The sequence below is a fragment of the Pelecanus crispus genome, chromosome 1, assembly GCF_030463565.1.
Source record: "Pelecanus crispus isolate bPelCri1 chromosome 1, bPelCri1.pri, whole genome shotgun sequence".
In the NCBI taxonomy this organism is placed as follows: domain Eukaryota; kingdom Metazoa; phylum Chordata; class Aves; order Pelecaniformes; family Pelecanidae; genus Pelecanus; species Pelecanus crispus.
The window spans coordinates 53,970,111-53,993,156 of record NC_134643.1 but is presented as its reverse complement, the minus strand read 5'-3'; the positions used below and the strand labels follow the sequence as shown (position 1 = coordinate 53,993,156).

The 23,046-nt window shown below is 38.7% G+C and overlaps 1 protein-coding gene across 17 annotated transcripts in view; it reads left to right on the top strand.

Moving 5' to 3' along the window:
- The window catches only part of ANKS1B (ankyrin repeat and sterile alpha motif domain containing 1B), a 446,177-nt gene extending 425,166 nt beyond the window's left edge, over window positions 1-21,011 (top strand). For 8 of the 17 annotated variants that reach the window (XM_075728099.1, XM_075728098.1, XM_075728096.1 and 5 more), the window contains 5 exons: window positions 3,392-3,399; window positions 6,913-6,999; window positions 11,614-11,751; window positions 19,507-19,674; window positions 20,901-21,011. In XM_075728099.1, the coding sequence (XP_075584214.1) occupies window positions 3,392-3,399; window positions 6,913-6,999; window positions 11,614-11,751; window positions 19,507-19,674; window positions 20,901-21,011 (512 nt within the window). Of the gene's footprint in view, window positions 1-799; window positions 803-3,391; window positions 3,400-3,977; window positions 3,987-6,912; window positions 7,000-11,613; window positions 11,752-19,506; window positions 19,675-20,900 lie in introns of all 17 variants that reach the window. The other 9 variants (XM_075728100.1, XM_075728097.1, XM_075728094.1 and 6 more) reach the window with 3 other exon arrangements.
- Window positions 21,012-23,046: the final 2,035 nt, after the last annotated feature.

Sequence of the window (23,046 nt, the reverse complement as noted above, 5' to 3'; positions counted from 1 at the left end):
TATATTTGGGCTCCAAGGATGGATTTATGTTTTATGGTTTCCTATTTGTTTCTAGCTATTTTCTCTCACCAACTCCCTCTGCAGTTGACAGCACTGTCTCCTTATCTCCATTTCCCACCTTCTGTAAATTGACCTTTGCTACCTGGAGATTAAATCTTGCTGTCCTGGCCAGAATAGGTTTATTAATTATATTTGAGAGATTCCTTCAAGAATTTAAGAGCTTTCATCTTGCTCAGGGTGGAACAGGAAATATTACAAGTTGTGTTTTCAATCAGATTGCTGCCTTCACTTCAAATCACCATAGGAACACGAAGCAAGAATCAGATGTGTTTACATCAAAAAAAAGAAAAGGAATAAAGTTTAATTTGAGCTAGGAAGAGTCTTGTTCTCTACAGTAGACTCCATCTGGCATTTACACATCTGAATTCCTTGACAGGTAGGAAGGGGACAGTTTTATACTTACTGGCATGAGCACAGCAGCAAGGTAGACTCTTTCCTTGCAGTAATGTTAAATCAGTAATGTTGCATACACCAATCGCACAGTCTGAACCAATCAGATATTTACTGCAGCAATAAGGAACGTAGATTTTGTTCTTGGATCCTGCCACCTTCCTGAATATTATGTATCTTTCTTAAAGGTTTTCTTGTTAGAAAAGAGGTTCTTACATTTCAAGTCATAGTTCTGGGGAACCAGCAACATAATTCTATTCACAAAGCAGGTGCTTAAATATCTTGCTGACTTAAGACCAAAATGTCAAAGTTGGAATCATTACGAAATCTTCTCTGATCTCTGAAGAAGAAGGTGAAGCAGAGTTGATTCTTTCACTGAAAACAGGCAGGGTCTGGGGTATTGCTTCCTCATTTCTTCTTACATAAAGAAGGAGGATACGGATATAGATGGCAGTCTCCTTGTTTCTGCTAATCCCTTTCTACTTTTCAATCTCCATTTCATTCTCACCCAAAAGCAGACGTGTCCTCCATAGGCCTCCTAATGAAACTAGCCAGGCAAATACCATGTCAGGATCAAATACTGTATTTGAGAGTTTAGAGTCTTTGGTCTCTCTTCTCTTGGGACTTGTAGTTCTGTCTCTCTCGTGTGGCCACTGCTTTGGGAGGGCATGCAGTGGAACAGGCACATGGGTATTACTCAAAATGAAAAAAGAAGTGGTGGGAGGTCTTAAAGATGTTCAGTCTATGCACATCCACATCATGTCATCCTATGTTCTTCAGAGGATTGTATGTCCTTGAACTCTGTGGCTGAAAGGAGTCCAAGGTGCAGGAGGGGTGCGCTGCCCTTTCAGCAGCAGCAGAGTGTGTACAGATATTGCAAAAAGCAAAAAAACTCTCATTTTCAAGTAGATGAGTTGCAGGTGCGTCCCCAATGCAATGTTCATATTAATGATGTAGCTTGGAGGCATTCACTAATTGTAGAGAAGTAAACAGTCTTGTACCACAGGGACTACAGATGCTGTCTTATTCCAAGAGGTATTAAATTATGTCAGTGATGCATTTTTAAGCCTTTTGGGCTGAGAGGAGTTAGTAAATATTTGTTACAAGGCAGACTGTAGTTTCAAAATTGGCTTCAAAACTAACTGGTCAACTGTGAACTTTGACATTTTATTTGAATTTTGTCTCATGCATGATATTGTCAAAGTGATTCACTCAAAAGGAACTGTTTAATGAGGCTTCACAAGCCTTAAATAAGTAACAGACTTATGAGTATGATAATAGGTGGTACCAATACACGTTTTGAAATGTGCAGTCTGATGCCATTTGGAATTAATCGTTGCTACCAGTATGGGAAAATGTTCAGATTCTCATAGTGAAGTGCATTCCAGTACATAACTGAATAGTGAAATAGTCAGCTACAGTCTTCAGATACCTATTAAAAAACAATATGGGACAGAATTAGATTCATTTGCAAAAATAAAAAGCCAAAATGAAAACTTAAGATTTTACAGGCTCATAAAGTCGTACTCAAAATTTATGTATGGAATTGTTAGTGACTTGGCATAGTTGAATAATGTCTTTTTACTGTGTATTTGCAAGATAGAGTATAATTACATATACAGTAAAACCTAAAAATGAACATGGTTTCATTTTGGCCACTGTATGGATGCTGAGTAATCCAGTTATATATGTATATGTCAGTACATATAAGTGGTCAACGTGGCAAAGTAGAAGTACCAGTGTATCCCATTTCCTCTTGGCAGGAAATAAATAGATGAGATGAAAGCGTTTTGAGAGTGGGCTGGATTACACCATTTGCTACAGTATATCAACTGAATGTGTGAGCATCTTATTCGGATGCCATTCTACGTGCGCTCCTGAATTTCTTATTCAGCTGCTTTGTGTGTGTGTGTGTGCGCGCGCGCACAGAGATACCATGTTTTGTACACTCCAGGAGTATTCAAAAGTGTTGGATTGGTGCTCTCAGTTCTGTACAGAGCAAGGTATGCAGTACAATCCTGTCTTGAAAAGGTTTATAAGTTTAAGGCTTATAAAGGATTATAAATTTTGTATTTGCTTTTTGAAAATAAACAGCTAGTTTATATTGCTTTGTTCATAGAACAAAGTCCTCTGCCTCTTAAGCCATTGTTAATTACCTTGATTTGTTAGGCACACTGGCTGGGTGGATCTCAAATTAGTTGGATTTTAGTTTAAATTCTAAATAAATGCCTAGCAGTTCTGCACAGCCTTTAACTCAAAATCAAAATATAGGTGGAAATGCCTTACCCACTTAAGAAAATTTGTAGTACTGTGGAAATCTGTTTAGAGTCTGCTTGTGAGTATGGTGTTTTTTTCAGTGAAACTAAAGAAAATTGATAAACAAGATCAGAAGTGAGCTTGTGCTCGCTCACTCTCTCTGGTACCGCTGCTCTTGCATCCCTTTATGACTGGTATCAAAAGGAGGAATTGGGAGCACCCTTGTGCAAGGCTATTCAGGGTTTTGGCACTGTCCTGCGTAACAGCAGCAGTGGGTTCAGATGCAAACTCAGAAGGGTCTTAAATCCAGGCCTTTATTGTAAAAGCAAGTACTGTAATAACTAGGCAATTACGCAGAAGATGCCTTCCACCTCCTTCCACTGGACAGATCTCCATTCTGCGTGCTGAGGAGATGAAGCATCAAAATACAGGCGAGGCTGCTATTCCTGATATTCTTTATTCTGAAGAAAAAGAGACTTTATATCTTTTGGGGGGTCTGGGGAAGCTGAACATATGTCACATTAGATTTAGGATGGTGATGCTTTCTCCCATCTTCCTGTGTCTGCAGTCAAACCTGCCTTATGGTTCTTGAGTTACACATTGCCTACTTCCACATAGTCGTCTACCTGTCCGGTAGGAGGTATTTCAGAAGTGGGACCAAAGCTCAGTCTCTCTGGCATTGCAGACTGTGCAGCATTAAGACTCCTGGCTGCAGGAGCAGTGCACCTGAGGAGACAGGGCATGCACATCTGTCCTTACGCAGATGACCAGGTGATGAGAGACCGGCACTGGCAACAAGCCTAGAATATGCTTGCTGTTCATCCAGATGATTGTCCTGCAGAAGTGTATTAAAACAAAGAGCCAAAGTTACAGTCACAGATGATGGAGTTCATAGGAACTATGACCAGTTTCAGGCTAGTGAGCACTTGCCCAAAGACAGGGTCCTGTCACTATGATTGCTTCTACATGAGATAAAATCTAATCCTGCTACTCTGGTATGAACCTGCCTTGGAGCATTAGACCATATGTCAGCATGCACATGACATCCAATGCCAGCCTTCAGCTGTGGCTCCTATAACTTTGGCTCAAGTCCATATGCTTCCCGTAGAGGCAACAGATGGACAAGAATATTTTGTCATCTCATCGTGTCCTCATGGAGTTGATATGGTGGCTAGAACCTGAAAAGCCCAAGGAAAGGGAATACTGCATCCCACCTTCTTCTCAGATTCTGGTCACAGGCGCAGGCAGAGATGTCCACTTGGCCTGCACAGAGGTGTGAAGTGTCTGACCATGAAAGCTGTGTGACATCATCTCAACATCCTAGAATTTAGAGCCAAAGCATTTACAGTGCCTGAATGGCATTCATATTGTATCTCTGAAAACTCACGTTACACGTTGTGGCAGCCACCGTCTCCACTAAAAAGAAAGGAACAACAAGCAAATAGTATGAGCTCACCATGACAACTCAAAACTGTTGAAGTCTGGAAACTGCTTGGAAATAATAATTATATGGTGGACTTCAGTTACTGTATCACTGGGAGTCGAGCGGAGGGGAATAGAGATGTACGTTTTTCATTATAGCAGTGTCATAATAACAAAGGATGTTATTCCACTGCCCAGCTGTTTGTTGCAATGGGGGTACGAGTGCAGAATTGTTTCCCAAAATCATGTTTCTACACTGGACTACAGTCTTCCAGAACACCTTTGCACAAATCCTGGGGTTTATATGGTTTGCAAGCTGATAAGGGGCATCCAGTGCTCCTTACCAGCTGAGACAGTTTGGCTTAATAAATTACAAATGTCCATCAGTCTCTGATTGATTTCCTAATTTGCCAGTTATAATTTAATATTATCTTGATGAGCTATTTCACACAGATACAGTCTTCTGGCAGTTCATGACCTCAATTAAATATTAGAGACCCGCTCTGCTGTAGGCAAAGCCAGGTGAATGTGGAACAGGTAAGGAAGATGATTAAATTACAAACTGCTGGTCCAGATGAAAGAGAACTCCCAGCTGGTTAGTACAACGTGGCCTTGCCAACAGAAAGCTTAACCTTTATGGCAAATGGAAGGTAGTGCAAATCAGACCAAAAAGCTAAAATAAATGAACTTAGTAGCTGTGTTTGTATAGCATGTTGGAGGAGAAGAGGAATTTTGCTGCTAAGGAGGCGAGGAAGGAGATAATTACAATAATCAAAATGGGAGACAAAGAGCTCCTGAGTGTAGCTGTCGGGATAGAAAGAAAGGACAAAAGTTGGATGATTGCTGGGTTGCCAGATGATTAAAGTGATGTTGTCATATTTGTGAATATTTTGTCTGGTTATGAGCATATGTGGGGTATATAGCTTGTTATTCTGATAGATGTATGTACTGCAGCTTCCGTACAGTCATTGTCATGCTTCCTGTGCATTGAAATTGAATTCTATGAAAAGGCTCATTTGAGATCTATTATAGAGACACACGCACGCACACACACAGAGGTATGTACTTGCTCTGCTTTTGGCAGGGATACCATTTCTTTCTCCCCTCAGTTCAGAGACATGCAAATCAGATTAGTGTCTTCCTTCAGATTTTGTTAGATTCTTCAGGATGTTTTACCATTTAAGCTTTCATTTTTTAAAAGTGCCTAGCCTTCTGGGTGAAAGAAGCTTTCTCTGGGATAAATTGACAGTGATTGTCATCTTGAGTCTCTTGTCATTTGCTACTGAGAAATGCAACAGTCGTCTCTATTACATGGACGGATGGGGCTGTCCTTGAAACTTTAATTAGGGGTTTTAGCCTTCACAGCACGGACACTAATTGCAGAATGTAGCTGGATCTGTAGCTTTGAATTTTATGCTGGCACAAATGGAGTCTCATTTGATTCTGGAAAGAACAAGATCTGATAAGGGGATATGATTAGGTTTTTTTTCTTCTAAGCTTTTTGTTTTGCTCTCTAGTGTTAGCATCACCTATTTTTCAGACATTTTTGTTTCAGGTGCAGTCTGTGTTTTCAAGTTTATATCCATGCTGTTTTACTTTTCTCGAATACAAAACCACTGCTGCTACTTTTGTTCAGCTGCTTTAATGATCTTTCTAGGTGCCAGTTCTAGACCTTTCAATGCGTTTACACTCTCATTCTGTGTGCTGTTGTTTCTTCATATTTAGTTGTAACTGAACTTACTCTTCCCTCTCAAGAAAATGTTTGATTGATCTCTGTGATTGTTTGCAGATACTCCTATGAGTGAGTGTTCTCTGAACATTATCTGCTTTATTTATCTACAGTAGTTTTGTATAGAATAGTCTAGTCCATCATTGCCTTCCACCTTAAAAGAATTCAAATCAGCTATAAACTGTTATGCCATATTTGGGTTTTTGTTTGGTTGGTTTTGGGGTTGTTCTAGTAAATTTAATCTGTAAACTAATTAACAGGTTTTTCTGCAGAGGATCTATCCCACGTATTTGCCCAGTCTGTTCAGCAGGAAATATATTTGCTGTGTGCATCACGTTGAAGGCACACAGAAGCAGACTAGCGTAAAAGAAAAAATAGCCTCATAGGAAGACATGAACTGTAGGTAGGAGAACCTGGCACTGAGGGAATGCAGAATAAGCCTCCGTGCTAATTCATGTGTAAAGCAGCTTCCAGTAGCAGCTGCACTCGAGGAAGTACAGACAGTCAGATGTGACGGGATACAACGTTGGACTGACAGATTGACTGGCAGGCCTAGAGGGCTGCAGGGATACCTCATGTCACAAATACAACTGCAAGAAGGCAAAAGAGTGAAATACTTCTAAATAACAACTAATTGCAGCAAAGAAACAGTACTATGAGAAGTACCGTGCTGTTGGTTTTTACAGCTGGGAAGGGGAGGAAGAGGGAGGGGAGGCAGTGATGAACAGGGTGTATCAGGTAGATGTCTTAAACACACACATTTTGGGAAACCCTGACTGCGTGACTGGTCTTTTTAAGCCTGGCAAGCTGATTTCATTCTCTTCGCATTGTGCTAGGAAAAAGGAGAATTTTTACCATCCTCACAACAAACTGTAAAGCTCTTTTAGTTTTCTAACTACAAGGCAGCTATTTCAAAAGCCCAGAGCATAGTCAGCTCAAGAAAAAGTCAAATATTTGGATAAGTACCTTTTGTTTAACTTACATATTTTGTCAGAAGAAGAGCACTGTTCTTGCAATGCAACACAACTCTAACAACATCTTCATTTTGATTTCAGAAGTCTACAGAACAAATGAAGAAAGTACCAACCATTGTCCTGTCTGTCTCTTACAAGGGAGTCAAATTTATTGATGCAACAAATAAGGTATGTGCAACTGTTCAATATTAGCTTTTATTTCTCACAAATAGGAATACCTGTGAGGCTGGCTCTGTAAGAGCACCAGGCCAGAGAGGGGACAGAGTTGTGCTTTGTGTTTGCCTCTCTTTTTTTATCTTCTCTCCAAAATGGCTGTAATCTCATTGTGATTCTCCAGAAACTCAGTCTGGAGGACAAGTGAAGCAGCTTTAATGGCTTATTTGGAGAACATTGTGTCCAACCTTCTGCCATCAGAAGGCAAGCTTATCACAAAAGACATTTGGCAGGCAGCCTCTGTGGAATCCTTTACCATATTCTTTCCTACACGGTTCCTTAAATATGCAGAAAATATATATATGTATTTGTTCATTGATATACTTTTGGCAAAAACAAAAAAATAAAGATGTCTCAATGAAGAATAAAGATGCAAGGTTTTATCCAGGGCCAGCCATTGTAAGAATAAGAAACGTGAGCCCTGAACGTGCTTTTCAAATGCCAGAGCCTCGCTGAGAGCTGTTTTCCTGGTACTAGGCATTTGATTCCCTGAGCTGCAGCAGCTTCTTAACAGTTGTTACTCCATATTTTTTTCATCTTCCTGTGTGGCAAGGCCCCTGTGCTTTGTTTCTTACATTTTAAAATACATCCAACATCTTTCAAAAACAAACAAACAAAAAATCCAAAAAGCAGAAATTGAGAGATCAGAGAACTCAGTGATGGATAGAGCAATGGGTTGTTGTTTAGCCAAAGTAACATGTACAGGCTCAGTAAGCAGGAGCAAAGTAGTGCAAGAATTTCTCTTCGTTGGATGTCTAAAATGGAAAGAAAATGCAATCCATACTGATGCTTGCAAGTGAATAGAGAAGAAATTATCTTTTCTGTTATGTGACTAAAACTCCCTAAGCAATATAAAAAATAAATCTGACAACCCAGCTACCTGACCAGGTTAATAATGTATATAACTGCTTTGTGTTGCTGAATATTCAGACCACGCAATACATCTAACCCAGTATCTGTCAAACTTGCCAAATCAGTCGGTTTTTAAAGGCGTTTTAACTAGAACTGGGTTTTAAGTGAACGAACGAAAGCAGATTTGTGAACTTCTGCTAGAGTTTGGAAGCCATATCTAGGGTTAGAAGATGGCATGAAAGAAAAACAGAGGTGAAATTACTATTATGTCAAGTCTGGCATATTTGCCAGAGCAGAGAGGCCAGGGATTCCTGTCAGCTCCTTTTTCTTCCATTGATTCAAAACGGAGCTTCTACAACCCTCATTTCCTTTATGTCTCTGATGTGCAGGGCATAAATCAGGACATTGTAATGCTCTTAACTCTAACTTGGATAAGGCTGTTTTCAGCTCTTCAATCTCCTCTGTAGTGTAAAGGATGTAACTGCAATGTCCTCAGGTTTACAAAAAAAATCAGAAGAACAAAAGGAGCTTCCAGTATCTCTTTGCACAGTGCATATAATCTTATGTAAGATGGAAACTTGAAAGAAGTTTGGCAAATTGCATTAGGTGGCTCTAGACCAGTCCCACTGAAATCTTAAGCCTAGTAGTGCAATAGATGTATTTAATAGAGGTAAATAATGCCACAGTCCTGTGTTTTTTCTCAAGTGGTAGATTGCTTTCTCTCCAGTTCAAAATCTGCACTGCCTTTCCCTCCTGTAAAAACCAGGTAATAGCCTGCAACTCTCCCAGGAGCGTTGTTATCATCCTTGTCCACAGTGTGCTGTACCCAATTCCTTCAAGACCCAAAACAGATTAGCACTAAGGTGAGATCCTATTCAGACTTGTACCGCTTCCATATGAGCTTATAGTTGACAGCGCTGGGCACCACTTAGCAATAAATGCATACTTTTTAATGACAAAAATAGCTAGCATTTACGTGCTTGAAAACTCAGCTCTCATGGCTGTTCATCCTTTTCCTTTATGCCAACAAGCTAAGAATTTGTATTCCGAGTTATAGCAGGCAAAGTTTCAGGTGACAGAGGGGCCCTGACCTCATTCCACAACAGCTATTTCAGTGGCGCCTTGAAGCTTGGCATGACACCACTTTGACATGACACCATTTCTTTGCAAGTGAGGCCAGAAAGAAATTGCTGCTTAGGAAGAAGCAGACTTGCAGAATTTTCTCGTGGGTCACAGCTAACTCTAACTTTTGGATGATTTCTGCCAAGATGGGGGTTGTCTGACATGAGGTAGGCAAGCAAAAGGAAGGCTGCTTAGCAAAAACCTGATCTCTCGAAGGTATTTCTTGGCAGAACCAGAACCAGCTTTCAGGTTCCCTGCTTTTTTGGAAGCACCAGAGGTCTTTCTCTTGACAAACCGAGTGACAAATTTTAGAACGATGACTGTACAGTGTCGGTCAATGCCTGAGGAGTGTACCCAGAACTGCAAGATGGTTCATAGCCTTGTAATTTCCACAGAATACGACTACGGTTCTCCTGGTGTAGTGACCCTAGGAAACAGTAAATGCGTGCACTGAAAACATGTTTAATTTTGAAAGGCGATCACAGAGTATATCCTATAGAGGCTAGGAAAAAAGCTCAATTTCACTACTAACTTTCATCCAGAAGATTTATTTTAGGTATAGCTCATTTTATTTGAAACAACCTTGATATGGATATGTTTCCAAACTTCACTTGGTTTAAAGTTAAAACATTAAAATAATCTCCATGAGTTTTGACTAAAGTGCAAAGCCCTGTGTCAACCCCAGGTCACCTCGGAAAACTTTCAGCATAGCAGAACTCTCTTCATATACACTGCATAACTTCAGGTGATTACTTTGTGGCTCATGATTTGGCATAAATATTTCACATGATTTTAAGACCTTCCAAGCTTTAATTCTTTCTGCCTTCTAAACTACAATGTTGCCAATACAACATCAATGACAGTGTATTACAGCTATATCTGTGGATATCTAAATCCCTGGTTTTGGTATAATTGTAATTCTCATCAAAATCTTTATTGAGGGTAAAAGTTATCAATTTGAGAACAAAGCAAATAAAATGCTTAAAGTAACATAAAAAGCCAGTGATTGTTAAGCAGAGATTATACGTGTCGTTGTAAATTGGCATGTATGGAAACAGTACTGTTTTTGTGATTTTTATGAATAATGCATTAAACAGAAATAATCAAGTATGTTGCAACAATTTAAGATTAAGAGGATTATTTCATTTCTTCAGTGAGAGTTTCCTTATCTTGGTTTTTCTGTAATTTGAAATTTGGAATGCTTTTTATTAAGATTTTTCCGAGGCCATGATTTTTTTAATTAGATATATTAATACGTCTTCTCGAAAACTTGACACCTACATGCAAGGGGGAAAGTTGCCACTTAGCAAATGAAAGAAGATACGGCAAAGCATCTTAAGTGACTTAGTTGCATGTATTTCCTGTTCTTTAAAAAAAAAGAGGGGGAGGAGAGAAGATGGGAAGGAAAAGAGAGGCGTGAGGGAAAACCAGAGATGCTCAGAGAGTGTTTTAACTTGGACAGATGCCACTGAGGCAGCAGCAAACTGTGGCTCTGCGAGGGACGGGAACACTACAGATGTCACGTGTTCTGTGGTGCAATAGCGATGTCATGCTGCAGCAGGCTTGTTCGCTTTGGGTTTTTATGGAAAAGCCAGAGCTACAGCCAGCAGCGCCACAATTCAGAAAAGCGTGCAAACTAACCACTAAGCAAATTCATATTCAATGAATCATTCTTCTGTTTAAATAAATCATTTGGAATGCGTGTGCTGCTGAAGCAAGGCCTAATCATAAGCCACTCTGCAGTATCTTCTTCTCTGGCTTCATGGTTCCTTTGGCCTGAACACAGTAATTAGATATCAGCAATTTATGTAATGAATATTCATCATTTTCTCCAAAGCTTTAAGACAGCTTCTTTTTTATTTCATCGGACAGACATGCCCCACCTCTATCTCAATAGTATGCTATAGCTTACATTGGCTGTTGCAAGTAGTGTTGCTCGGTGCATGAATGGTTTAATTTTTCTACATCTCTCTTACAGGATGCTGTTGTCAGTAAGTGGAGAAAAGTTGCCAGATCCTCCTGTAGTTACCTTTTTACTAAGCAGAAGCCTTTCAAGAGCTCAGGGTTTCAATTACAAGTGATGTTTGGTGTCCTTTTCTCTTGAAAAAGTATAGCTGAAATTTGTCAAACACGTGCAAAAAAAACCTGCGTATTGAGGCTGTTGGGTTTCACCAGTCTGTCGGTAGACTGAAACAGTGTCATGTAGTGATCATTATACAGAAAACCAGCAGCATCATAAGGTGCTCATATAGTGCTTTGAAACTGTATTTACAGCTATATGCAGGAAAGATATCTCTTTGTCATAGGATACTGAATAAACTGTACAAAACTCAAGTGGACTCATAGGGAAGACTCTAGAATGTAATTGTTTCCTACCAGATTATTGGCAATTTTTAGATATCATTGGAGAGGGTCAAAATTCCAATGACCTGCGTAAGATCACACATGGGGTATATTAAATCTCTTCTTATTAAGAAACTTCTGAAATACTCCAGCACAGCAGATGAGCATAAGTGCAAATCGAAAACCACACCTTTTACGGCTCTTTTACATTTAATTCCTAAATTGATTGAAAATATTTTTTTTTTTAAACAGAATATTATTGCTGAACATGAAATCCGTAACATTTCCTGTGCTGCACAAGACCCTGAAGACCTTTCTACATTTGCGTACATCACTAAAGACTTGAAGACTAATCATCACTACTGCCATGTATTCACTGCGTTTGATGTGGTCAGTTTATAGAAGATAGTTCATTTAATATTTCTTTGTAATAGTAAGAGTTCTTTAATTCTATTAGAACATTTTCAGGGTATATGGTGATTAATGGAAGGTACCATTCATTTACCACATGAAAAGACTAATCTACTATGGGATAGCAAAAGAACATTTCTGGACAAGAGCAAAGATTTTTCTTTGATATTATCTCATTTTCCATCTGAAATAACTCATCTCTGTAATCTCAGCTGTTGACCGCAAACTTAGCAAGTAGCTTTTCATACAAGTCTTGACACGTAATTCCTCTAACCTAAGCTATAGCCTTCCAAGAAGTTTGTAACAAGCAGGTTTGGCCACCCGTTCTGAAATCTCAGCACACACCAAATAAACAAATTGGAACTGGATCAATGTGCATTATGTACAGTGCTCAATCCTGCTAAGAGGTGGGTTCAGGAGCCAGCTTAAACTAAGTCTGCAGGGTGTCCTGCATTTTTGACTATGTTGTACTGCCTGTGTAGTCCGGGAAGGACTGGTTTGGCGATTTCCAGCCTTTGGACTTTTACCCCCATGGGTCCGTCCCCTGGCAGCCAACAAGGGGTGGGAGAGTTGGGTACTTTCTTGAGGGGGACCTTTGAGCTTGGACACATTCCACATGCCTGATGCAGATACGGACTGATCAGATGTTACCACCATAAGTGATTTCTTCAGATTTCTTAGCCCTGCTGTTGCATGAGTTTTAGTGTTTCAGTGTTAAGCTGGATCAGCCCCAATAACTCAAACATCTCTCTAAATATTGTTGAGACTTGTTGACATTATATTGAATGAACTGGAAAAACTGAAGCTTCCTCTGCAACTGTGTGGAGAATGTATGAAAAGTTTTGTGTTTACTTTAACCAGAGAACTGAAACACTTACAGATGTGACAAAGAAGAGACCACACAGGTAGCTAATTACATATCTCAAGAGGTCCTAGGAATATTTGGCTACCACACTGAATCGGAAAAATTTGAAACATCTGTGCTAACAGAGATTTGTGCAGAGTATTGGCCTTTCTGTGTTCCTGTGTAAGAGGTTACTCCTGTAACCGTCAACAGTTTATTATTATTTAGGTGGCCCCTCTGTTGTTCTCTGCTCTCTGACAAGTCCGTGGGAGTTTTAGCTTAACAAATAATACAGATATGGAATTTGGGGAAATTTTATTTTAGCAGCACCTTTTCCTTTTCAAAGAAGATGCATTTGTTTTGAAGATAGCAAATTGGTGCTTTAATTCTTACTTCCTTGTTCCAACCTTTTTGCCTAAAAAAAAAAAAATCTCAAAAATGTTATTTCAGCGAAGTCCTCACAGCTCCTGTTATTTTGGTGGAAAATGACTGAGTTCTTCCTATATTTATGCCTCTCAGATGGTGATGCACAGACTACTAGTGTTTCAAGAATTCATGGATACATATCTATTAATCAGTCATACTGTTTTCAGCTAAGTTTGGTGAAACAAGTATCGGCTCTAATTTTTAGGACAAAGAGGGCTTATTGTCCAAAAAGTTCAGGAATACTTGCCATTGGAGTTAAGCACAAGAGAAGTTTAACATGCTATTAGAACTTTAAATCATTCAAGAAAAAATATTTTAATATAGTATAATGTGTATGAATTCTTGAAACATGCTTACATGAATATAAATAAGTTAAATAAAAAAATAGATATGTCTGAACTGAGACATTTTATTTGTGACTGTGGAAACAGTCACATTGCAGTGTGATAGCATGTAGGACAGTTTGAATAAAAAGATGTACAGGAAGGTAGGTTAGAAGGAATTTTAGCATTTTGGTTCAGTGCTTTTGTTGTTTAACTTGTCTGCTGACGTTTTAGAGTCCACAGGGAGTAGGAAAAACTTCAAAATTGTGTTAAAAATAGATAGACTGTGGTCAACAAGATGTTACATTATATAGATTTTAGTGATAAGTGAATCAACTAAAATTAGACTGATTGAGTGAGGTTATTATTTCTCCTGATCCATTTAAATGCTTCTTAATGGTTTCAAAGTACTGCAGTTTCATTTATAGGTTTAATAATCAAGCACAAACATAGACCCAGGTGTAGTAGATGAAATTCATTTTCTCCTTGCTTGGCAAGGAAAGAATAGCGATCCAGGAATAATTACACCATTTTGCTCACTTCCTCTGCCTTAGGAGGAGCATTTAATACCCTAAGCACTTTAAATAGCTATTTTAAGCAATACAGAAACTTTAATGTCTAACTGTCTTAACTTAGTTTTCTCCTGCAACATAATTCTCAGTGGGGTGTTACCTACTCAAATATTCTCTTTTTGTGTTGTTTTATTTCTCAGGATCTAGCATTTCTGATGCAAGTACAAGATCCATAAAAAATAGCTAGATATTCAGAACACAAGCATACAGTAAATTAAATTTTCTATTTAAAGTCTAACATTATGTTAGCCTGATCTTCCAGTTCACAAATAGAAACAGCCCTATCAATTTGTCAGTGGATAGGAGTTCAATCATACTAAGAAAAATAAGGTTTAAAATGGTAGAAATCCACAAGAAAGTGTAAAAAAGATGCATTTTAAATTATATATATTATGGTAATACAATATATGCAATGATATGAAAAAAATGTCACTCTCTTAGGTCCTTCAGTTCCTCAGGAAATGGGGGCAAGAACAACTTTTTTGCAGATAGGAAAGCATTTCAGTGTAGTGACATGTCGACTACCAGCATTACTGATACTTAACTGTTTAAAAGTGACTGTACATGTAACTTCTCTAGTCAGAGTTAAAATTCTATAATCAAAATTGCAAAAACATCAGAGTTGAATACTGAAGGGGACAAGGTTTGGGGGAAGATTTATTGCTCAATATTTTAAATCCACTTCACTCTCATTCACTTAAAAAGCAGCCCTAAAACTACCAGTAAAGTAGTTTTCTACTTTCTACATTCCCTCTGGAGAAACAAACCACTGTAACAGTTCCTATACGAAATTTTGGTTCATATATGGGAGACATCCAAAGTAATTTCCATCAGATAGGTGCATTGGGCAATGAAAGACTATGAATAGAAGACAACCGGCATAAATTGGAACAATTTCTGCTCTTGCTTATGCCAAGGATTAGATTGGTGCTCTACATAACACACAGACTTTTTTCTTCTTTTCTGTATTCTTTTGTCCTTCATTGCACAGACTTAAGCTGGATAAGAATTGGAAACTGCTAGTATACATACTTAGAAGAGAAGAAAAAAAAGCATGCATTCAGGCCTCAAAGTTCTGTTCATTGCCTTCTTCCAGGGGATTAGAGGACTTCATAAAATTTTTCTCTGTTCATAGGATCATCCTGGTACAATTAGTTTGGCATCCCCATGTCTCCAGAACAGAAAACTTCTTTCCTTTGCAGTAGCCAGAGACAGTCCCCTCTTTGGGGAATATTAGGTGGAATGTGTCAAACCATTTCAATTGCTCCTGGCAAACTTCTTGAGATGGAGCACATGCAGGTACAAGGAGCTTTCAGCTCTTGAGCAGATGAATCTCTCCTCGCTCATCTACATCAATGACTTTGGCAACACCCTGAAAGGCCCACGTTGAAGGCCTGTTTCCATCCTCCCATTGCATACAAGATATATTTCTGTGCTGCATTAGACGAGAGGGATGGATTTAGAAGAGTTTGCCTTCCACGATTGCTTTAAATCCAGAATGAGAAAGAATGAAGAATTTTAAGTTGCAGGCGTGCTTGATCATTAAAGCCTTATGCAGCCCAGGAGCCCACGGATGTTACAAGCAAGTGCCAGCCTTGTTGGTCTCATCATACCGTCTTTAGCAAGCTGAGCTTTCTTCTCCTTGAATGCATGAAGGCAGACACACTGGAGAGCACAGAAAAATCCATGTCCTTTCCAGATCCCCCCAAAAGTAAAAGTTTTGAGGTCTGGAGGGATAAAACATATGTACACTTAACAGTGTAAATGTATATGTATGTCAGCTCTGCATCTGAAAGAACTCCCATTACTAGTAAGTGACCTTCTCTTCTTGTCAGGCTCTTATAGTAGAAATCCTCAAGGCCAACCGTGAAGATTTTTTTATAACTAAGAAGTAGACAACTGATTGCATCTCACGGGATGGATATTTTAAACCTGGTTGGGATTTTTCAAGTTAAGGTTCTGTATACTCTGTTCTGTTAGATTTTTGCCAACTGTGATTTTAAGTTTGGTACCTTGAACACAGGGTGTCCTAATTGACATTCCTACACATCAAATGTGATGGATAGCTCACACTAATAATCTGAGAAGCTCCAAAGGAAGCTTCTTCAGTAAATTCAGCTATGACCTCGATCTTAAAGAACAAAAAAAAAAAAAAAAATCATCACCTAAAAGCAAAAAAATACATAAAATCCTCATTATATGAGAAGTGTTTTCCCAAAAAGGCAAAATGTTAGTTTTTCCAAAAATCCATTTGCAAGTGACATTTGAAGTTTTTATAGCTCAACAAGACAGAAATCTTACTCTCTTTCTGAAAATTTTCCTGAGGCCTCAACACAGCTTTCTAGAAGCATGAAAACACAATAAAGAAGCAGTGCCTGCTGCAACTTATGCAGTAAAAGAAGTCAGTTAAAATGTAACGGAACAATGAGCCATTGTAATAGGTTGGCTGAATTAAAGCAGCTGAAGAATCCTGACTCAGACTTGCACTGGGGCTTTGAATTGTAATATTACGTGGCAAACAAGGCAATTGACCTCAATTTCTCATCTCCCAGAAATCGTTGCTTAAAGGCGTTAGCTTACTCACTTTCCTTCTCTCCTGTGCCGAGGAAAGAACAGGCTTGTAGCAGCCTCAGAACCACCATGGTCCTAAAAGTTTTGCCTCCTTTCCAAGGAGCTTGATGGGGTGCTGTAAGAGTCAATGTAGACCCCCACCCCCCCACCCCCCCAGTCACTGTAGAAGACAACTTTTGTGCTAAGCATCTTTCAGGGAGGCAGACCTGTTTCCTTCCTGTTGTGCCACGTGTAAAAAAAAAAAAAAAAATCAAATAGTCGCCTCACTCCATCAGAATAATTTCCACGATGGCTTTTTTGGTTTGGTTTTCCGCCCACATCCCCAAGGGAATCCTGTTCTTACCTCTGGTATAGCCCATGCCAGAATCCATACAAACTCTAATCCTCATATTCCTCTCCCAGGACTCCAGGTGAGAAATTCCTCGACTTATTTACTTCTGGTTTTTTTGAAAATACAATTTTGCAGATACCTTTTTTAAATTTTCCAAGGTACAATTTTAAAGCCCTCCTTGCCCCCATTTGCAGATTTCTTTAAGGCTCTACCGCAGCACACAACATATGAAATTTATGTACAAGTTGCAGTTCAGTTTACATTTTGAATATTGAACAGAACAGTGAATGTTCTATTTGCTATATTTCAAATATTTATTAACCACAGAAACAGTTACATGTTTCCAATGGCTTTCAGGCTCCAGGCAGGCCTATTTTTTCATTTCACAGACTGCAAAAGAAAACAAATCATAGCAGCTTCTGATGAGATGCAGGACCCAGACTAGATTTATGGCTCAGCATGGCAAACTCTCTGCTTGTCTCAACTCTTATCTCAGAGCTTTTCAGGCCTGTCTCTCAGTGACCTTTTTTGTATGTCACGCTGGACGGCGCATTTTCTCAGTCCCACTAGTATTACAGTCTACTTTTTCTCTAAGCCATTACTACACCCTGTCCTGTTGATGTATTCCTTAGCAATAATGATATCCACTGTAGAAAATCCCGTGATGATATCACTAGCTTACTGTCATGACAGCAGACTAAGATGTCTTTAGAATAATATTCTTGTGCTACTAATAGGTGCACTCAATTTCAAATAATATTATTCTGTACATTTTTAACAACTATACTCGGTTGATCTTAATTCCATAGCCAGCGTTCTGCTAAAAGGCAGGGCACTTTAGAACAGTCTCTTTAGCCTTTCATAGAAACACAGAATCATAGAATTGTTTAGGTTGGAAAAGACCTTTAAGATCATGTATTACTCCACTGGCAAACTGCATCCTCAGGGTTTCTCAGGCCTGGCCCTTTTCCTTAAGTTAAAGGGGAGACAATCTGGAGACTCGTGCTATCAAATCAGGCAGACATTTTTATTTGGGAAGCTATGGAACTTTGGCTAGCTTGCTGTTGTGACTGCAGTTGTAACAGCCGAGAGCATATCCCCAGGGAAGAGTATAATTGTTTTCTGTCTGACCTAACAAAGACCGGAGCTGGCACCTTTCTAAGAAGCTCTTATAATGAGCTAAATATGCTAAATTTAGCCTCTACTATCTCAGTATACATGTGTGATAACAAAGGGATGGAATTTCTTCATGACTATGGTGAAATTACAGTGTAGGGCATGAAATAAAATGCTTATCCTTTTAACTATGTTTTAACGATTGAAGGGCAGCTAGTGTACTGCCAAGTGTCTTGCATTGCTTTCTGGCTTACTGCAAACTCAACAAACAGTTAGACTCGACTAGCTAAAGAGATACCTCATTTAAAATCATATCAGAAACAAGGAGGAATTTTAAGGGATCACCTAGTTTCAAAGCAATGCAGGATTGCTTCCAACTGTGGGCTGCAGAGGTTCAGGAAGGAGAGGGTAGCTTCTGAATTACATCAAAGATTTATGAATTATTCTAAGGAGACTGTAGGGCATAAGGAAGCAAGCCTGCAGGCTAGTATTTGCTCTGCAGGGGGTCAAAACATTACTGGAAAGTTAGGAGCCTAGAAATAGGCTCTAGTAGGAGCCTGCAAAACAAACCCACACCCTGAAAAAAAAAAATTACCATAGAAATTCACTTGCGGTTTAGATTAAGGTCAAATTTGAAACTTACAGCTGCTTTTTGGTTGATGCAAAACTGTACTGAAAAAAATATTTATACCCCTAGATCCTCATGCATGCTTTATAAACTTTTCAACAGGTTTTCTTCTACATATGCAATGAGAACTTACCACCAAACTGGTCTTAGTCTTAAGAGCCTGGCTGCTTTGGTCATACACCCTAACCCCGATGCTTACAAGAGTATGCTGACATGCCACTTTAAGCTCAAACATTTTTACTTTTAGAAAACAAAACCAGGAGGAGGTTGCCCCAGCACTTGAAACGTGCATCTGAAGCAGAGCACTGACTTTCAAGCATGCACAGGTGCACTGCACCTGTGAAGCAGAGCAGGCGCTTTCAACATCTGCTTTTTGTCTTTTTGGAAGCATCACACCAACGCTGCATCCTCTTCCCGTGCTGTTCGGTGAGAGCACAGAGCATCCCGAGGTGCACGCCCAGGGAAGGTGCGCGTCAGGCTGCCAGCTCTGGAGGAGGATGGGTCAGCAGAGGAGGTCTGAAATAGAGCAAGGCGGAATGTCAAAAAGGAGCAGTAGAGCAGGATGGGTGGGATCTTGAGAGCAGCAGACATGGGGTGAGCTGAGAAGTTGGGGGGGTTAATGTACTTGTTCTAAAAAGAGATGACACACACTCACCCACTCCTGTTTTCATGTTTAGTGAGACAATGTTTTCAAGGTTTTTAGAAGTAATTACTTTCAGTACAATAAGTTAGACTTAGATTGTTTTTAATCGATGAGAAATCAAATGACAGATGCATACATTGCAGAGACTTAGGAAGTTACTACCAGTGTGATTTTAATTATTTACATTACAAATCACTTCTGTAGACAGTACTACCCCACTTCATGTATCTGACGATAATTCAACCTCACTCCAATTTTAACTCTTTTTGTTTTGTTCCAGAATTTAGCTTACGAAATCATTCTCACGCTAGGACAAGCATTTGAGGTGGCCTATCAGCTTGCACTACAAGCACGAAAAGGGGGCCATTCTTCAACCCTCCCAGAAAGCTTTGAAAATAAACCCTCCAAGCCTATTCCCAAACCACGTGTTAGTATTCGGAAGTCAGTGGTAAGTAGAAAGTAGTGTTGCATGCAAACAACAAAATTCAGCTATACAGTTAAGAGTTGATATACACAGAAGCTGTATAAATAACATACCTGTCGAGTCAGAAGTGCTCCATGTCTCGGTTGTGCCACTTCTGCTCATCAGCTGGTAGGGTTGTGTCACTGCAGCACGGGCAACCGCTTCTAACAGCTGCTCATTTCAGATTCCTCCAGTTTGAGATGTTGCTTGGCTAGTGTTACGCATATGTCTTTTACAGTAATTGCAGAGCTTTAATTGATTCGGTCTTATTCTAATCTATTTTGCTTTTTTAAGTGCTGAAGATCACAGCCAATGCATGCCTCTAAAATTGTGCGGTTTCCACGGACTTCCCTGATCTTGTATCAAAAAATAAAATCAGCACCAAACTTGTTTGATACATGATCACTGCATGTGTATCTGAATCAAATTACAAATCTAAATCAATTTACAACTGTCTTGTCACACCAAACAACTTCTTTTCTTACCCCCTTTTTTTTTTTGACCCTCAACAGACCCTCCTGTTCCAAAACTGGGATTCAGTATACCTTTTCAGTATTTTCTTTGCAATCCCAAATTCCTAAGAATCCAAGCTCACTGGAGCCTACATATTGATTGTCTTTAAAGTGCCCTCCTGAAGTGCATAGATGACAGAGAAATACTCTTTTATGGTAGAGCGCTTAAAAAAAAAAATGAAAACTATTTTAAATCAAGCGAGAATACAGGCACAGGGTGACTTGGGAGGGAAAGGGGAAAAAATGACTGCACACTGTATTATATTCACTGGCTATAAAGTGAGAACCATACTCTGTCATACTCACCTATTGGACTGGGGTAGGGGGGGAGTGTATGGGTATACACTTTGCTGTCCATTGCCACAGAATCTTCATCCATAACATTTTAGAGAAAAACATTTTCCGATGCAATCATCTGTCTCAGTAACAAAAGGACTCCTCAGGATCAAGTTTAGCTTTAAACATAGCTTTAAACAACCTATGACGCCCTATAGCTTGGGGATAGACACAGCTCTGATCCAAAAAGGAAAAAGGCGGCAACTGTGGGTACATGGGAGTGTAGACCACTGCACTTGCTGCTGTAGGACCTTGTCGATACAGGATTTATTCTGTGCTCTAGTCGTCTAAAGAAAAAACTTGTGTTAGAAACATGGTGCGCGGAGATGGTAACCCGTCTGTGTGTTTGCATTCGTCTTAAAGCAGATAGATCCAGCTGAACAAAAGACTCTTGCGAATCTACCATGGATTGTTGAACCTGGACAAGAAGCCAAAAGAGGCATTAATACCAAGTATGAAACTACAATTTTCTGATACAAAACTGTCCCCCCGTTCCTTGTTGTGCCTTGCACGCCAAGCAGTCACAGCACAGCCTTTCCTTTATGGCAACGTTTCAATCCAGCAGAGAGGAAGACTGCACTGTATGAGTGGCCTTGTAACTAACAAAAAAGGCTGACAGTCATTTCTGGTGATGTTCTTCTTCCTGCAGCACTGACAGAAGAATGACACTATATGAAGACTTTTAAAATTACAGTCCACAAGAGGAGTGAGAAACCTTATTTTTCACGCAGTTCTCCCTTGTGACTCTGCCACAGTGCTTTCTTTGATTTCTTATTTTAGAATTCTACTTTTTAAAAAAAACAAAAGGTCTCTAAACTAACACTAATGCTGCCTATGAGTAGAATATTTGATTGGTTTTTTATTTAAATCTTGGCAGTTTTTAATTGAAATAGAACCAGAATTAATAAATAGAGTATTTGTGAAACCACTGAATTCATTAATAACTACTGTGTTGAATAAAGAACTCATTAAAGTAACAAGAAATTAGGCACCCTGATTTCTGTGTGCGCTGGTTTTATATGTAATCATTGGTGTCCTTTGATCCTCTACAGAAATAGGAACCTCTTGCATTGTAACAAAGGATCAGAGTTTTATGAGTGGTTAGAAAAAGGTATTGATAATGCACAGAAAACGTTTATTAGATATTTTTATGGAAGAGAAGTACTATAGGAAAACATATGAATATTTATGGAAGGAAGCCAGATTAATTATGACAAATACTGTTTATTTTAAAGTTAAGTAAACCACTGCTATTGCAGCATTATGAAAATTCTAAGAGTTGTAGCATCAGTGCACTGGATGTTCTGTGTGATCAGTCTGGAATGAAAGTGGAATGGTCATTCTACTACACCTACATATAGTTTATGCAGTTCAACATTGCTATAGCCATGAATTCTACTAGTATTTTTAAAAAAACAATATCTCAGTGGTTCTAAAAAAAGTCAAAACCATGGATTTTGCTATCAAGATTTCTGTCACAGAAAGCTTGTTTGGAAGAATGTTGATAAAATTCTACTGCAAAACATTTTCTAAATAAAAATAGTGAGAAAAAGAAAAAAATTCCAAAGTAATAAAAATGTTTTCATGGAACAAAATAGTTAAGCATTTGCTTAATATTTGATTAAATAAGATTTACTTACATTTTCTTTGAAGTGTTTTAATTTTTTTAATGTCTGTGGAGTATTTGTATAATACCATGATGTATATTTATGTAGAACTGAAATTATAACAGTACAAATATCACTATAGGAGAAAAATGACATTTTAACGTATATTGTTCTATCCAGTCAAATTGTGAATCATTTTGAAGTTCATTATAGAGATATTGATAAATTGTGTGGTTGTCTTAATGTTTTTTTAATTATTATTTCATATCCAGCTGAGGTTTTCAGTTAGAATCATCAGTTGGTAAATTCCAAAAAATGGATAATTGAACTTGGTTTAAACCTGATAATTGTATACGGTTTAGTTAAACCTAATCATAGCGCTGAGTGATGACATACTTTTAATACAGTATTCAATTTACTTGAACAAACGAGTTCCTTGTACATATTTTGCCTATTCACTGTTGATATGTACGTAGTCAACTGAAAGTAAAAAAAAATAACACTAAAAATATGGTACCAAAAGGAAAATTGTATAGGAGAACAGTAAATAGTAGCCTCACTGCAACAAATACTTATGTAAATATGCTTGGGCTTCCAGTTATAAATTTTGTAATTTTGTCATTTATTTATATCCTATAAAAGCACACAAAATAAAATGAAGTTGTACAGTCCCAGTGCTTTGTGCATCATTTTATCATTGCTAAAGGACATAAGGGGCCTGATCCAGAGGGTACTGAAATCAGTGAAAGGTCCTCCCACCCCCTTTCCCCAATTTCTTTGGGCTTTGGATTTTGTCCGGCGCAAACCCAGGCATTGCCATGGAGACAGTTTTGGTTTAGAATACAGACTTTGTTTACAGATGGTAAACACTTCATACTTTAAAGGCCTTAATTAACTGCTTC